The sequence below is a fragment of the Ranitomeya imitator genome, chromosome 2 (genome assembly GCF_032444005.1).
Source record: "Ranitomeya imitator isolate aRanImi1 chromosome 2, aRanImi1.pri, whole genome shotgun sequence".
Taxonomy (NCBI): Eukaryota; Metazoa; Chordata; class Amphibia; order Anura; family Dendrobatidae; genus Ranitomeya; species Ranitomeya imitator.
The window spans coordinates 249,870,468-249,883,687 of record NC_091283.1 but is presented as its reverse complement, the minus strand read 5'-3'; the positions used below and the strand labels follow the sequence as shown (position 1 = coordinate 249,883,687).

General features: G+C 45.6%; 2 protein-coding genes across 3 annotated transcripts in view; one reads left to right on the top strand and one right to left on the bottom strand.

Annotated features, from left to right (window-relative positions):
• Positions 1-12,786, top strand: part of LOC138667352 (zinc finger protein 773-like) — a 101,388-nt gene extending 88,602 nt beyond the window's left edge. The window contains exon 11 of one of the 2 annotated variants that reach the window (XM_069755581.1): positions 11,568-12,786. In XM_069755581.1, coding sequence (XP_069611682.1) covers positions 11,568-12,592 — 1,025 coding nt within the window. In that variant the 3' untranslated portion in view covers positions 12,593-12,786. The remainder of the gene's footprint in view (positions 1-11,567) is intronic. The other variant, XM_069755582.1, reaches the window with a different exon arrangement.
• Positions 1-13,220, bottom strand: part of LOC138662926 (oocyte zinc finger protein XlCOF8.4-like) — an 866,299-nt gene that overhangs the window by 392,759 nt on the left and 460,320 nt on the right. The window lies entirely within an intron of this gene.

The window sequence follows — 13,220 nt, the reverse complement described above, 5'->3', positions numbered from 1 at the left end:
ATATTTAATAATAATCAACACTGTACTCAATTTATCTAAGACAGGGCTGAGATTTACGTGTGGTACGTATATAGCTGGTTTTTAAACCAAAATAGCGGTACCTTGCTTGTTGGAGCGTTGTTAGTAATCTGCGGTCCGTGGGGCTGTTAGTGGTGTTTATAGCCTTGCTGGAGTGGCGTTCCTAAAGGTGGACTACAGCCGCAAGTCCACCTGTAGATACTGCGCGGTGGCGGCAGTTGTCGGTGGCTGCAATCAAGAGGCAGAACTCACTCTGAATCAGCAGGGACGCTGGCGCCTGGCGTGCTCCGGCCAGAAGCAGCGACGTGCGAAATGAAGGGGAGGAGCTAAGCATGACGTCATGAGCTAGCGAGGACAAGTGCCAATGAGATCAATGGGATAGCCAACGCATTTTAGGGGAATCGTTCCCTCGTCATCAGGGCTTTGATGCATTGGTACGCCCTATCGCTTACACCCCTTCTATGCTAATTAGATTGCATGTCACCTGTGCCAAGAATTACTTGTTGCGGCGGAGGATAAACTTAGTATAAGGCCGGCCTCACACTAGCGTGTTTTACGGACGTAAGAGAGGTGCTGAAAATACGGATTGCATACAGTACAATGCTTCTCTATGCCCCAGCTCCTATCAGCCATATTTTACTGATCCGTATTATACGGTCTTCTAAGGCCGTAGAAAATCGCAGCATGCTGCGTTTGTCACCGTATTGTGTAAAAAATATGCCAATGAAAGTCTATGGAGGTTAGAAAAATACGGATTACACACGGACCAGCAGTGTGAGAAATACGCAGCGGTGTTCTAGCGAAAAGCCGGCAATTCAGTGCGGTGTACCGTAAAATCACACTGACAGGTTACAATAGAATAGCTAAAATAAATGTCTACACATAGAATAGGTATATATATATATATATATATATATATATATATATATATATATATATATCAGTGAGACACATATATGTATATATATATTAAGATTTCATACAGAGCTAGATAGTTTAAAAGCCGGTAATTCAATTGCCGGCTTTTGCTATCTACTTTCCAAACCCGACATGATATGAGACCTGGTTTGCATACAGTAAACCATCTCATATCCCTTTTTTTTTTGCATATTCCACACTACTAATGTTAGTAGTGTGTATGTGCAAAATTTGGGCGCTCTAGCTATTAATTTAAAGGGTTAAATCGCGGAAAAAATTGGCGTGGGCTCCCGCGCAATTTTCTCCGCCAGAATGGTAAAGCCAGTAACTGAGGGCAGATATTAATAGCCTGGAGAGGGTCCATGGTTATTAGGCCCCCCCCTGGCTAAAAACATCTGCCCCCAGCCACCCCAGAAAAGGCACATCTGGAAGATGCGCCTATTCTGGCACTTGGCCACTCTCTTCCCATTCCCATGTAGCGGTGGGATATGGGGTAATGAAGGGTTAATGTCACTTTGCTATTGTAAAAAAGGTAAAATAAAAAAAACAACAATATCCCATACCTTCTGTCGTTCTGTCACATCCAACGATGTAAATCCATCTGAAGGGGTTAACTAATTTTACAAGCAGAAGCTCTGCTAATGCAGCTGTGCTCCTGCCTGTAAAAACCCGGGGAATGAATGGAATGTAGATGAATGACCTGTATTTACCTTCAGTCGCGGTGATGCGCCCTCTGCTGGATGTCCTCATATGAACTCGAGCGTGGGAAAATATTCAGAAAAGTTCCCAGGTTCGAGTTCATATGAGGACATCCAGCAGAGGGCACATAGTGTAGATATTCTTACACATACTCCTGATATCTGTAACGAAATCATTAATGTGGGCGGAAATGCCACAACATCATGAGAGGGCGGGATTGTGACGCAGTAATCGGCGCCTGCGTAGTCCGCGCTGCAGTGTCTCTTCAGATGTATGTAAGTAACGTCATGAGGGCGGGATCGTGTCCCCACAGCCCCTGATTCCAGCCCATAAATGTCCCCCTGCTCCCTGAATCGGCGCCTGCGCAGTCCGCACTTTCTGGCACCATTTTCTTGAAGACACACTGCAGTATCCAAGAAAATGGTGCCAGAAAGCACGGACTGCGCAGGTGCCGATTCCAGGGGGACATTCATGCCCTGGAATCAGGGGGCCTAAGTAAGGAGAGCAGGGGGACATTCATGTCCTGGAATCAGGGGGCCTAAGTAAGTAATTGCTGTGGCATGAACTGCCACAACGTCATGAGGGAGGGATTGTGTCCACCGTGTCCCCACGCCCCCTGATTCCGGCTCATAAATGTCCCCCTGCTCCCGGAATTGGCGCATGCGCAGTCTGCGCTTTCCGGCGTCATTTTCTTGAAGACACACTGTAGTATGTATTCAAGAAAATGGCGCCAGAAAGCGCGGATTGCGCAGGCGCCGATTCCGGGAGCAGGGGGACATTCATGCGCCGGAATGAGGAGGCGTAAGTAATTGCTGTGGCATGACCTGCTGCAACGTCATGAAGGCGGGATCGTGTCCACCGTGTCCCCACGCCCCCTGATTCCAGGAGCAGGGGGACATTAAGGGTATGTGTCCACGTGCAGTAAACGCTGCGTGTTTGACGCTGCATAGGGACGCAGCGTCAAACACGCAGCGTCCAGATGTTACAGCATAGTGGAGGGGATTGAATGAAATCCCGTCTCCACTATGCGTGGTAACATGCACGCGGCGGCCCTGCGACTCCGGACATGCTGCGCGTCTTTTCAGATCGCAGCATGTCCGTATATCTTGCGGCGACGCTGCGTCGCCGCAAGATATAGCACAGGGCGCTATGGTGGGGAGCGATGATGCCGGATGTGTGCAAAGAACACATCCGGCATCATCGCGTCTCCAGAAGGGGGCGGGGCTTACCGCAGAGCGGCTAAGCCGCTCCGACGATACCGCCGGCTATCCTGATCGTGGACACGCAGCCTTATGGGCTGGAATCAGGGGGCGTGGGGACACTGTGGGGGTGGAAACTAAGTGACATGGGTGGGATTGTGACACAGATTTTGGCGCCAGCGCAGTCTGCGCTTTCCGGCGCCATTTTTTCGTGAATACGGACTCTGTCTATAATATAACAATAGGAGCGTCACGCTTGTGCAGTCTATAAAGGCTTCGGACAGAGTGATGCTCATACTGTTATATTATAGATGACTACTATTGAACAGTCCGAGAATGTTCTAGGAAGTTCTAAAAGTTTCTAGAAACTTCTAGATAATTCTGGAAAATTGTAGAAACCTCTGCACAATTCTAGCAGTTCAAAAATATTCTAGAAGACTACTCAGTATTGAATACAAATCGAGATTTTTACCGAAAACACAAATTTCAAAATTTCATTGTCCTGATCACAGAAGCAAAGTTTTGGTGGAACAACAATTATTTTCTATTTGTTTTATGCATAACGGGTTAGGAAAACACACTGTCTACCCAGGAAGAAAAAAACGGTTTTTACGTACCGGTAATAGGATTTTACAGAGTCCACGACAGCACCCACAACGAGAGAGGGGATCCGCCCACCTTCCGGACAGGAACCTACAGGTTAAAAAGGGGCGGTCCCCCTCGCCCTCCAGTTTGTGTTCCAGAGTACAAGGGATACCGCCAATGAATCAGTACATGACAATATTATATTAGACACTACTAAATACCACCACCTCTATGGAGTGATCCTTAAAGGCACACCTTCCAACAGAGTGCAAGAAAAGGTAACTAAATACGGGGGGGAATGTATGGGTGCTGTCGTGGACTCTGTAAAATCCTATTACCGGTACGTAAAAAACGGTTTTCCTATCGCCACGACAGCACCCACAACGAGAGACTTTCAAAGATTATCTATTTGGGAGGGACCACAGCACTAAGTACTGAACGGCCAAACTGTAAGCTGGAATTGGCGGATAGATCAAGGCGATAGTGCTTATAAAAGGTGGAAGGTGATGACCAAGTTGCCGCCTTACGTATCATTTCAATGGGGACATCTGCCTTCTCCGCCCAAGATGATGCCATAGCCCGAGTGGAATGCGCCCTGATGCCTTCTGGTGGTGTTACTCCCCTGGCAGAGTAAGCAAGACATATCGCTTCTCTAATCCATCTAGCGATAGAATTCTTCGTGATACTTGAACCCTTTTTCCGATTCTGGAAAGAAACAAACAAAGCCCTACTCTGTCTCCAGCTTTGTGTCCTATTCAAGTATTCTAATATCGCCCTCTTTACATCTAGAGTATGATATTTTTTCTCCTCTTCTGAACCTGGATTTTCATAAAAAGATGGTAAATAAATCTCCTGACTTCTATGAAATTTAGTTGCTACTTTTGGTAAGTATGCAGGATCGGGTTTTAAGACAATCTTATCCTGGAGAATTATTAGATAGGGAGGATCTACTGACAACGCATGTATATCACTGACCCTCCTGGCAGATGTTAACGCTAAAAGTAGAGCTGTTTTTAAGGTTAAATTTTTTATCGAAATAGAATCTAATGGCTCGAAAGGAGGTTCAGTCAACACCTCAAGCACCAAATTTAGATCCCAAGGGGGTATTCTTACAATATGGATTGGGTTAGAACGCTGACATGCCTTAATAAAAGTAGCAACCCATCTATTACCAGCTATATCACTGTTATACAGAGCCCCTAAGGCTGAAACATGAACTCTTAGAGTGTTGACTAGTGTTGAGCGATACCGTCCGATACTTGAAAGTATCGGTATCGGATAGTATCGGCCGATACCCGAAAAATATCGGATATCGCCGATACCGATATCCGATACCAATACAAGTCAATGGGACATCAAGTATCGGAATGTATCCTCATGGATCCCAGGGTCTGAAGGAGAGGAAACTCTCCTTCAGGCCCTGGGATCCATATTAAAGTGTAAAATAAAGAATTAAAATAAAAAATATTGTTATATTCACCTCTCCGGCGGCCCCTGGACATCAGCGGGAGGATCCGGCGTCCGGCACGGCTTCTTTCTTCAAAATGCGCGCCTTTAGGACCTGTGGAATGACGTCCCGGCTTCTGATTGGTCGCGTGCCGCCCATGTGACCGCCACGCGACCAATCAGAAGCCGCGACGTCATTCCTCAGGTCCTAAAAGGCGCTCATTCTAGGACTTTAGCTGAGGAATGACGTCGCGGCTTCTGATTGGTCGCGTGGCGGTCACATGGGCGGCACGCGACCAATCAGAAGCCGGGACGTCATACCACAGGTCCTAAAGGCGCGCATTTTGAAGAAAGAAGCCGTGCCGGACACCGGATCCTCCCGCTGATGTCCAGGGGCCGCCGGAGAGGTGAATATAACAATATTTTTTATTTTAATTCTTTATTTTACACTTCCGATACCGATACCCGATATCACAAAAATATCGGATCTCGGTATCGGAATTCCGATACCGCAAGTATCGGCCGATACCCGATACTTGCGGTATCGGAATGCTCAACACTAGTGTTGACTGCTAAACCCAATTCCCAGCCTTTCTGAAGGAATTCTAAAATAGCCGAAATCGGAGCTTTATCTCCTAATGGTTGCTGATAAAACATAAGGAATCTTTTCCAAATTTTTGTGTAGATTTTCGTAGTGACCTCCTTCCTGCTTTTCAATAAGGTAGCTATTAAAGCATTGGAGAACCCCCTCTCCCTCAGAAGCTCCCTCTCAAGTTCCAAGCTGTTAAGTGAAGAGTCTCCAAATTTGGATGACGAAATGGACCTTGAGAAAGGAGTTCCGGAACCACTGGCAACACCCAGGGATCGGTCACAGACATTGTCCTGAGGAGAGAGAACCAAGGCCTCCTGGGCCAGAAGGGGGCGATTAAGATCACTCTGGCTCTTTCCTCCCTGATCTTTCTGAGAACTATCGGAATCAGACACATTGGGGGAAAGGCATATGCCAGCTGGAAGTCCCAATGGACATGAAGGGAATCCACTATGAACGGTCGGTCTGCTATGTGTAAAGATGCAAACTTCCTGACCTTCCTGTTCTCCCTCGTAGCAAATAGATCTATTACCGGCAAACCCCAAAGATTGACTATCTGATTGAATATTTGTTTGTTTAGAGACCATTCTCCCTGACGAAGGGAATGGCGACTGAGATAGTCCGCCTCTATATTGAGTTCCCCTTTTATATGAACTGCCGACAGGGAATGCAAGTGATTCTCAGCCAGGGACAATATCTGTGCTGTAGTGGTCATTAGGGATCGTGACCTTGTCCCCCCCTGATGATTGATGTAGGCCACCACAGTCATATTGTCGGTTTGTATCTGTACATGCGAATTTTTCAGGGATGGTAGTAAGTGAAGAAGAGCTTGATTGACCGCAGCAAGCTCTCTTAGATTTGAGGAATTCTGGGATTCTTGGATCGACCATCGCCCTTGGGTTAGAATGTCTCCCATATGGGCTCCCCAACCGAATGGACTGGCATCTGTTGTAACTACGTTGTCCGGAGTGATGGTCCAGAGAACTCCCTTTGCTAAATGTGCTAGATTGAGCCACCATCTCAGATCGTGAAGAGTGGCGGGTGATAAACTGAACTTTCTGCTTAGAGAACCCCGAAGATCTCTTTCTGCTTGAATAACTTCGTACTGAAGCATTCGAGTATGAGCCTGAGCACATCTCACCGCCGGTATACACGCAGTCAATGATCCCAGTAGAGACATTGCGTCTCTTAAACTTAAGTTTGGAACTTTCCTTACGGTCATGATCTTCCGAATGATCTTCTGCTTCTTTTCTTCTGGTAGGAAGGATGACTGATTTTCTGAGTCTAGAAGAACTCCTAGGAACATTTGACATCTTGTAGGTTCTAGTTTTGACTTTTCCCTGTTGATTATCCATCTGAGTTCCTGTAGGGATGATATTATGGCATTTACCCTCTTCAAACACTGAGCAATTGAATTCCCGACTATTAAAAAATCATCTAGATAAGGCACTACAAGGGTTTCCCTTTCCCTGATATGGGCCATTACTTCCGAAATAACCTTTGTAAAAACTCTAGGTGCCATGGACAGGCCAAAGGGCATTGCCAGAAATTGGAAATGTTTAATCTGATGATTTACCCATACTGCCATCCTGAGAAATTGCTGGTGATTTCTGTGAACTGGAAGATGGTAGTACGCATCTTTTAGATCCAAGACCGACATGTAGCACCTAGGAAACAAAAGCTTAGTTGTTGATTTAATGGATTCCATCTTAAAAGCGTGGTACTGAAGATATTTATTTAATTTACACAAATTTATAATAGTCCTAAAGGACCCATCAGGTTTGGAAATCAAAAATAGCGGAGAATAAAAACCCGACTTCTCCTGATGTTTTGGAACCTCTTCAATAACTCGCTTTGTAAGCAATTGTTGAATCTCTAATTCTAAGGCCTGTTGTTGGCCGGAGAATCCAGTGATGTTGTTATAAAGTGATCTGGGGGGATTTTTAAAAATTCTAATTTTAACCCTGACTCAACTACCCCCATTATCCAGGCACTAGAAGTTATTTTTTTCCATTCATTTGAAAAGAACCTCAGTCTTCCCCCTACTGGTAGATCTGTTCTATCTGTAGTTACGTCTACGTCTTGAGAAAGATGAAGGGTTCTTATAGTATCCACCTTTCTTCTTTTGATCCGATGTTTCCCAGTCACGATTATATCCCTGCTGGTCTGACTGGAATCTTCTGAAGGGCAAGCGTCTCCGGAAGGCGTTCCTAAAGGTGGGATTAAATGTTTTAGGAAATCCCTTCTTTCTATCTTCTGCCTTTGCAAGGATGTCATCCAGCACCGGGCCGAATAGGTACTCACCCCTACACGGAATGGAGCACAACTTGGCTTTAGCCTGAGCATCCCCCTTCCAGGTCTTTAGCCATAGTGCCCGTCGGGCTGCATTTGAAAGACCCGCCGATCTTGCGGCCAATTTCAGGGAATCAATCGAAGCATCAGCTAGATAAGCCGCTCCTTCTCTGACCTGAGACAGGGAATTCAATAATTTATCCCTGTTGTTTGCTCTGGCTGTGGAACCGCTGGCTGCTAAGCTTCGACGGTCTGATGAGGTGACTGGGTTTAAATATGGGATGATTGAAGATAGGGTGGCGCTGTATGCGGATGACATTCTGCTCTTTCTGGCTGACCCAGGTACGTCCTTGGAGGGAGCCATTGGGATTGTTGAGCGTTTCGGATCGGTGTCGGGACTTAGGATAAACTGGAGTAAGTCTGTCTTGTTTAAGGTGGATGATGATGGTGGGGAGCCACTGGAGGATGGGCGACTGGAGGTGACTAGCCAATTTAAGTACCTTGGAATATGGGTATCTATGCCTGTTACTGACTATATACATAGAAATCTGACTCCAATCTTAGGTGTTCTTAAAGCGAAAGCGGATGCTTGGCTTAAACTGCATTTATCTGTGGTAGGTAGGGTGAATCTTATTAAAATGATTTTGATGCCAAAAATACTGTATATTCTTCATAATGCGCCAGTTTGGATACCACGCGGGAGATTTAGACAGATTAACTCTCTGTTCAGGAATTTGATATGGGGGAGACAGCATCCGCGTATCAAACTGGAGACACTTCATCGACCCAAGGAAGATGGGGGACTGGCATTGCCTAACCCTGAAATATATTTTCTTGCAGCCCAGAGTCAGCACTTAAAAGGCTGGGCGCATGAAGGGTCATCTGGGGCAGTACAGCGGCTGATGGAAGTGGTGACAAAAAGAAGGCCAGTAGTACAATGTTTGGAGGATGGATCCCTGGGGGATCTGGGGAAATTATACCCGACTGTGTTGTTGATACGCAGGCTGTGGGGTAGGCTGAGACATATACGGGGGGTCACGGATTTGACTAGATTCTCACCGCTATGGCATAACAGCAACTTACAGGACTTTAAGGCATTGGGGGTATTGACAGAATGGCAAGTCAAAGGGATTCAATAATTGAGCGAGGTGAATTGAAATCATTTTCCCAATTGCAGGCGGAATTTGGTCTTGGGACTGCAGGGGAGTATCAGTATTTGCAGATGAGGCATGCTTTTGGAGCTCAGAGTAGAAACGGAGGTATTGGAATTCAGAGGGATATAGTGCTGGAGTATGTGAGTAATGAAGGGACTACTGGGGGAGTCATGTCTACTTTGTATAAAGATCTGTTGCATACTTTCCTATTGGGGTTTCCAATAATGGCAAGAGCTAAGTGGGAGAGGGATCTTGGTCCAATGGAGAATGAGACTTGGGAGTCGGTGCTAGAATGGGTCCCACGATTGTCACTGCGCGAACCGTATAGACTGTCACAGCTCTATGTGATACACATGGTTTATAAGTCACCGATGGTGCTATATAAGGCTGGTTTGCATGATGATTCTTAATGCCCGAGGTGTAAAACTGCAGATGCTGATATACTCCATATGATGTGGACGTGTCCGAGACTGGCTGCTTTTTGGGTGGTAGTTTTGAGTCGTATGGAAGGTGCGTATGGATGTAAGTTGCCAAGGGATCCTATAGTGTGCTTGTTGGGATGTGTGGATGAGATTGGAGCGGATAACAACCTAAAGATAGCTATTGCCAGATTGTTATACATGGCTAGGAAGGTAATAGCTCGAAACTGGATTAGGGAAGAACCGCCGTCAAGAGGAGAGTTCCTCCAGTATGTGAAGCAGGGCCTGACACTGGAAAAGGGGTTTTATAAAAAAAGAGGGAAAATCGAAATGTTCAATAAAATGTGGTCTCCGTGGATTGCTATGGGATAGAGGTATTATAGAGGGAGAGGTAATTAAGGTTCCTAATTAATGGTAATGTTAAATGTGGCTTATATTATTGGCCGAGGGATTAGATAGTATATTGGTCTAATGATGGAAGTGCTAAGCAAGGTGAGCTGCTTTGTTGGGTGGGGTTGGGGGGTGGTGGGATTGAAGGGGAATGTTTGAAGGGGGGGAAAAAGCTTTGTATTGAAAATGGGAATGTAACATGTCATTTTTCTTGTTATTCTTAATAAAAATTTATTTGAATTAAAAAAAAAAAATAATTTATCCCTGGGTACTTTTGCTTTAAGCTGTTCCTCCAGCTGAGTCACCCAGACCATAATTGATCTAGCAGTACAGGTGCCTGCGATTGCGGACTTAAAGGCTCCAGATGATGACTCCCACAGCTTCTTAAGGAGCATGTCAGCCTTCCTGTCTGAAGGATCCTTAAGGAGTCCTACATCCTCTAGTGGTAGCGAGGCTGTTTTTGAAGTAGAGGCCACTGCCGCATCTACTTTCGGAATCTTCATCCACTGAGATAAGGCGTCATCCTCAAAGGGGTACCTTCTTTTTGCGGCCGAAGGTAAGAACCCTTTATCCAGCTTGTCCCACTCCCGTTTGACCAGATCTTTAATGGAATCTACCACCGGGAAAGCTTTACGACTTCTCTGGCTCAGCCCTGCAAACATAATCTCCTGGGTTGTTTTCGCTTCTTTACTCTCTGCAACCCCCATAGTCGCACGGACTGCCTTAATTAAAGTCTCCATATTGTCAATGGAAAAGCAAGGCCTTCCCTCCTCATCCGAGGAGGATGGTGAAGAACTTTCCGAGCATTCGCCCTCTTGTAACGAAGGGCTAGAATCGGACACCATCTCCATACTGATCTTTTCATGCCGTCTAGATTTAAGGGACGATTTTATTTCTTCCCTAATTACTTCCCTCAAATCCGATACCCGGAGAGGGGCCTCTTCTTCTAACGTACGGCATATACACGTCTGACATAACTTCTTTAAATAGGCATCAGGTAGTGACTCCGTGCATAAAGCACACTGTTTATGCTTAGATTTAGAAACCTTCTTTCCCTATAACAAAGCATAGTACAGAAAACAGTTGTATCAGCCACCGGTTCGGATATAACACTCACCACTGCTGACAAATATAGAGTACCGGTTTCTGAGGGGGCGAGCTGCGACGTGACGTCGGGTTGCCAGAGTCCTGCTGCCCGCGTACCACATCACCACTACGAGATCTGCTGCTGCTCCTCTGCTGCTCTCCTAGCTGTCGGTGTTCGGCGTCTCCTGTAGAAGACATGCTGCCGCACACACTCACCAAGCGCTGCCTTTCTTTTAAAAGTCCCGCGCTCCTCCTCCCGGTCTCCTCCGGAAGTCGAAAGCTTTACTTCCGGGTCATAAGCACCGACCTGCTCCAGCAGCATCGCGCGCGTGTGGACGACCCAGGGCGGCATGCCTTCCCCCAGGAACGCCACTGATCCTTGCCAGACGAGGAGGGAAGCTGAACACAGGACTTCCCCCGACGCTGCTTCCGGGCCCCCGACTCTGCCGTTCCCCCCGGACACCACACAGAGGCTTGGCAGACCCGGGTAAGACGAAATCCTGCAGGCTTCCGCCGTCCGGACAGGAACCCAAACTGGAGGGCGAGGGGGACCGCCCCTTTTTAACCTGTAGGTTCCTGTCCGGAAGGTGGGCGGATCCCCTCTCTCGTTGTGGGTGCTGTCGTGGCGATAGGAAAATTATTGTTACATTATGTAATTAAAGTTTTTTTTTTTACATAGCTTGCCATTTTTGTGGACAGTTTAAGTAGAAATGTTCAAAAATATAAAACTCAAGGATATTTTATTAAAACATAATAATTGTTTTTATCTTAGCAGATGACTGTACCAGGAGATCAGAGGGACAGCTGACATCTTCAGTTTTTAAATCTGATGATTTTGAGATCGTACAAGATACAACTGAAGTAATTGCTCTTACTCCAGATATATCATCATCCATTCACAGCAAAGATCGGTCATCTAATCCTATGAAACAGGTCCCATCTTCTGATTCGTTACTGACTACTAAGGAAAATCAAAGTCACAAAAGAGGCATTAAAAAACAAACTGCGCCTAAAGCAAAGAAGTCCTTTTCATGTTCAGATTGTGGGAAATGTTTTAACAAGAAATCACATTTTGTTACTCACCATAGAGCTCACACAAGGGAGAAGCCTTATTCATGTTCAGAATGTGGGAAATGTTTTAATCGGAAATCAGATTTGGTTAATCACCAGAGAACTCACACGGGGGAGAAGCCTTTTTCCTGTTCAGAATGTGGAAAATGTTTTAAATGGAAATTAGATTTGGTTAAACACCTTAGAATTCACACAGGGGAGAAGCCTTTTTCCTGTTCAGAATGTGGGAAATGTTTTACCATCAAAGAGAATCTTGTTAGACACCAAAGAACCCACACTGGGGAGAAGCCTTTTTCATGTTCAGAATGTGGAAAATGTTTTATCCAGAAATCAGATTTGGTTAATCACCATAGAACTCACACGGGGGAGAAGCCTTTTTCCTGTTCAGAATGTGGAAAATGTTTTAAATGGAAATTAGATTTGGTTAAACACCATAGAACTCACACAGGGGAGAAGCCTTTTTCCTGTTCAGAATGTGGGAAATATTTTACCTATAAAGGGAATCTTGTTGAACATCAAATAACCCACACAGGGGAGAAGCCTTTTTCCTGTTCAGAATGTGGGAAATGTTTTAACCAGAAAGGGAATCTTGTTAGACATCAGAGGGCTCACACAGGGGAGAAGCCTTTTTCATGTTCAGAATGTGGGAAATATTTTAACCGGAAAGCGCTTCTTGTTAGACATCAGAGAACTCATACAGAGGAGAAGCCTTTTTCATTTTCTTAATGTGGGAAATATTTTACTTGGAAATCAATTGTTAATTAACATCAGAGACGTCACATAGGGGAAAAGCCTTTTTTATGTTCATAATGTTGGAATCGTTTTAACCAAAGTTGAATCTTCTTAAATAGGTTGTCTCTTGTCATTCCTCATGTTTGCTGAAAAAAAGGATAAAACTGAACCTTATTAATTCCAAATGTAAAACTAGACCTATAATTTACCTCCTGAAGGTTAGTCAGAAGGTGACTAATAGAATAATCATGTACCCCACAGTTCAGTATATAGGGTGAGGTGACGTATACATACTCTCCATGCCTCTCATTTCTCCGGGTTTCATCGTCCTCACCGAAGGCGACTCGTCAGGAGACTATTTAAAAGGAACCTGTGACCCCCAAAATCACGGATTTGGGGGGGCATCGGGGGCTTATCTACAGCATTCTGGGTCTGGCGCCTCCCATCTTCATCAGATGATGTCCTCTTCTGGTCTTAACGCCTCGGCTCCAGCGCAGGCGTACTTTGTCTGCCCTGTTGAGGGCAGAGCAAAGTACTGCAGTGCACAGGCGCCGGGAAAGGTCAGAGAGGCCCGGCGCCTGCGCACTGCAGTACTTTGCCCTCAACAGGGTAGACAAAGTAC